This window comes from Mus musculus, chromosome Y, assembly GCF_000001635.26.
Source record: "Mus musculus strain C57BL/6J chromosome Y, GRCm38.p6 C57BL/6J".
Lineage (NCBI taxonomy): Eukaryota > Metazoa > Chordata > Mammalia > Rodentia > Muridae > Mus > Mus musculus.
This window is the reverse complement of record NC_000087.7, coordinates 57531103-57534149: the sequence shown is the minus strand read 5'-3', so window position 1 is coordinate 57534149 and position 3047 is coordinate 57531103. Positions and strand designations below refer to the sequence as shown.

The 3047-nt window shown below is 39.9% G+C and overlaps 1 protein-coding gene across 1 annotated transcript; it reads left to right on the top strand.

The window, feature by feature from the left end:
* The first annotated feature begins 423 nt into the window (after positions 1 to 423).
* Gm21943 (predicted gene, 21943) lies at positions 424 to 2733 on the top strand. Its single transcript, NM_001017393.3, has 2 exons — positions 424 to 525; positions 1630 to 2733. Exon 2 carries the CDS (start codon positions 1911 to 1913, stop codon positions 2592 to 2594), a length of 684 nt encoding a protein of 227 aa, NP_001017393.1. The 5' UTR covers positions 424 to 525; positions 1630 to 1910; the 3' UTR covers positions 2595 to 2733.
* Positions 2734 to 3047: the final 314 nt, after the last annotated feature.

The window sequence follows — 3047 nt, the reverse complement described above, 5'->3', positions numbered from 1 at the left end:
AGATAACCAAGGGAAAGGTTGGAACATGAAAAATAACCACCATGGATGTTGTCAAGGCAGAAACCGAAGACTTTCTCAGAACGAAAATAAAAACAAAAATGAAACAAAACAAAACACAAACCAAACAAATAAATAAAAATTCAACAACCAAACAATAAAAACCATGCAAGGGTGTAATTCTTTGGCAGAATATTACTCAGATCATCAGGCCTTTCAGTTGGGATTTCATTTATTATTTCTAGGAGGCCATATGAAAAGGTAAATTCGAGATGCTGAATGTTTCTGAGTGTAACTAGGGAAGGAACCAGCCTGAGAGGGGTTCTATGATGTAAGCTGAACTAGGGTGATGTCACAGAGCACTGGCTGGAGGTTGCGCATCTATTCCACTTGGAGGCGCTAGAAACCATTCAAGGTGAGTTCACTATCTTCACAGTGGTTTTTTCAAAGCCAGGTCATTTTTTCCCACAGGCTTTTGGTGCCTGGTCTGTATCAGGAGATCTTGACGACTAGGATATTTTTCTATGGGTAAGTACATTTATGAAGTAATTGGGACCCTCATAGCTACAGAAAGCTAAAAATTTTCTCTCCTACAGTGAGTTACTGTACATTCTACTTTCCGCATGTTTATTAGCAAGGGAGATGAATGGTCTAGGTTAGTTTATCTCCTGAATTTATTATCCTTGCTAACCATATCTAGATCACAATTCCACTAAAATGCCAAAGCTCCTGTTTGTCCATGTGCATGTTAGAAGTTATTAGTTCTAAAAGGCTGATATTGCCTCGACTTTTTGAGTTGTTCTTGAGTTCAGTGATGCAATGGCTTAATCGAATAATTCTGAATCTGGGTCAGGAGAAACAATAAAGAAGGACAGTGGTGTGCTGTGTCCCTGGGAAGATATTTGTGAATGCAAGAACTTAGCTCAGAGCTTACGCGTACAAGAGAATCATGGTGACCCCTCTGGCCTTTTTTTTTTTTCTCTTCTTCTTGATCATTGGGGGTAATTGTCATAGCACCACCTAAATTGACATAGAAATTCAAGGAGAGGATCCTCATCAGAGACAAATTTACTCAGGTCTGAAGAAATAAATGTTGATCTGACTATGTTATTCTGAGCTCTAGAGAATTACTTGTTAATTACACTATTTTTATTTCCTTGTTTCCCTTGTTTCTTTGTTTGTTTGTTTGCTTGCTTGGTTAATTTTATTTGAGTTTCTGTATGTTTAGATTTGGCTGTCAGGAAACTCACTGTGTAGACCAGACTAGTCTTTCTCTCAGTAAGGTCTGCCTCACTCTGCCTTTTGAGTACTATGATTAAAGTTATGGGTCACTACCACTTCCTATTAACTTCTCCATTTGATTGTTTGTTTTGTTATTTTTTGTTTGTATTTCTGTTTTGTTTGTTTTTCGTTTGATTTTCGTTTGTTTTCTTTTACTTGATGTTGTTGTTGTTGTTGTTGTTGAGACAGGGTTCCTCTCTATAGCACTGACTGCCCTGGAACTCACTTTGTAGACCAGGCTGGTCTCTAATTTAGAAATCTGCCTGTCCTTGCCTTCTGAGTTCTGGGATTAAATGCGTGTACCACCATTGCTGACTTATTAACTTCTTATTTTTATAAAATTAATTTTAGGAGCTCAAAACTGTTTAGCATAATCTTCTTCACCTGCTCAGAAGTTCTCTTAGAGAAGAGTCTTGGTCCAGCATTCACTCCCAACCCATAACCATTGCCCATCAGGAATTCATATATATGACAGAGGCAACAGCATTGTGTCTGGTTTAAACGGGCAAGATCTTCAGTCCCAGGCAATAAGCAAGTATGATATTTGAAGGGAATGGAAGCCACAAGACAGTGTGATCTACCACAACAGGTCTACAGCCAGGTAGAAGACAATACTTCTGAAGAGTCTGAGCATGACATCACTCAAGAAGAAGAGTAGGAGGAAGCCTTCTTCCCAGGCCCTGGGGAATATTGTTGGCTGCAGAATTTCTCACGGGTGGAAGGAAGGTAATGAGCCTGTCACCCATTGGAAGGCCATCATTCTAGGTCAACTGCCAACAAACCCTTCTCTTTATTTGGTGAAGTATGACGGAATTGACAGTGTCTACGGACAGGAGCTCCACAGCGATGAGAGGATTTTAAATCTTAAGGTCTTGCCTCACAAAGTAGTTTTTCCTCAGGTGAGGGATGTCCACCTCGCAGGCGCACTGGTTGGCAGAGAGGTACAACACAAATTTGAGGGGAAAGATGGCTCTGAGGACAACTGGAGTGGGATGGTGCTAGCCCAGGTGCCATTCTTACAGGACTATTTTTACATTTCCTACAAGAAGGATCCGGTCCTCTACGTCTATCAGCTCCTGGATGACTACAAGGAAGGTAACCTCCACATCATTCCAGAGACCCCTCTGGCTGAGGCGAGATCAGGTGATGACAATGACTTCTTAATAGGTTCCTGGGTGCAGTACACCAGAGATGATGGATCCAAAAAGTTCAGAAAGGTTGTTTACAAAGTTCTAGCAAATCCTACTGTGTACTTTATCAAATTTCTCGGTGACCTCCATATCTATGTCTATACTCTGGTGTCAAATATCACTTAAATTGAAAAAAATCACAAAGTACAGAAATGTAAACTTATAGGATTGAAAAAAAAATGTTTGTTTTCCTGTGTTGGGTACCTATGGGTCTTTGACAAAACCTCAGTATCTTTGTCAATAAAATTTGTTTTGTTCTAAAAATTAATACGTGTGACATGACATGCTTTTAGTGAACACTTTGTTGGAAGAGATGGACTATGGTAGAAAGAACATCAAAGGAAGATGAAAGTTGCAACGCAGGCTGTGAACAGTGCATACATCTAATATCACACAGGCTAAAATGGACAGGACTTAGATTCTGTGGTCTGCATAGTGAGCAAGGAATTGGAGATATGACTTAGAGGAGCAGGGATGGCAGCAAAAAATGGATTTTTAGGAAGAAGTGGAGAAAGACAGGACATAGATAGAATCTCTGGTATGAAGTCTGAGGGAGAAACAACAAGTTGGGGAAAGAGT

Excerpts from the sequence above, each read along its gene's own strand:
- Gm21943 (NM_001017393.3), top strand. The coding sequence starts at position 1,911 with ATGACATCACTCAAGAAGAAGAGTAGGAGGAAGCCTTCTTCCCAGGCC.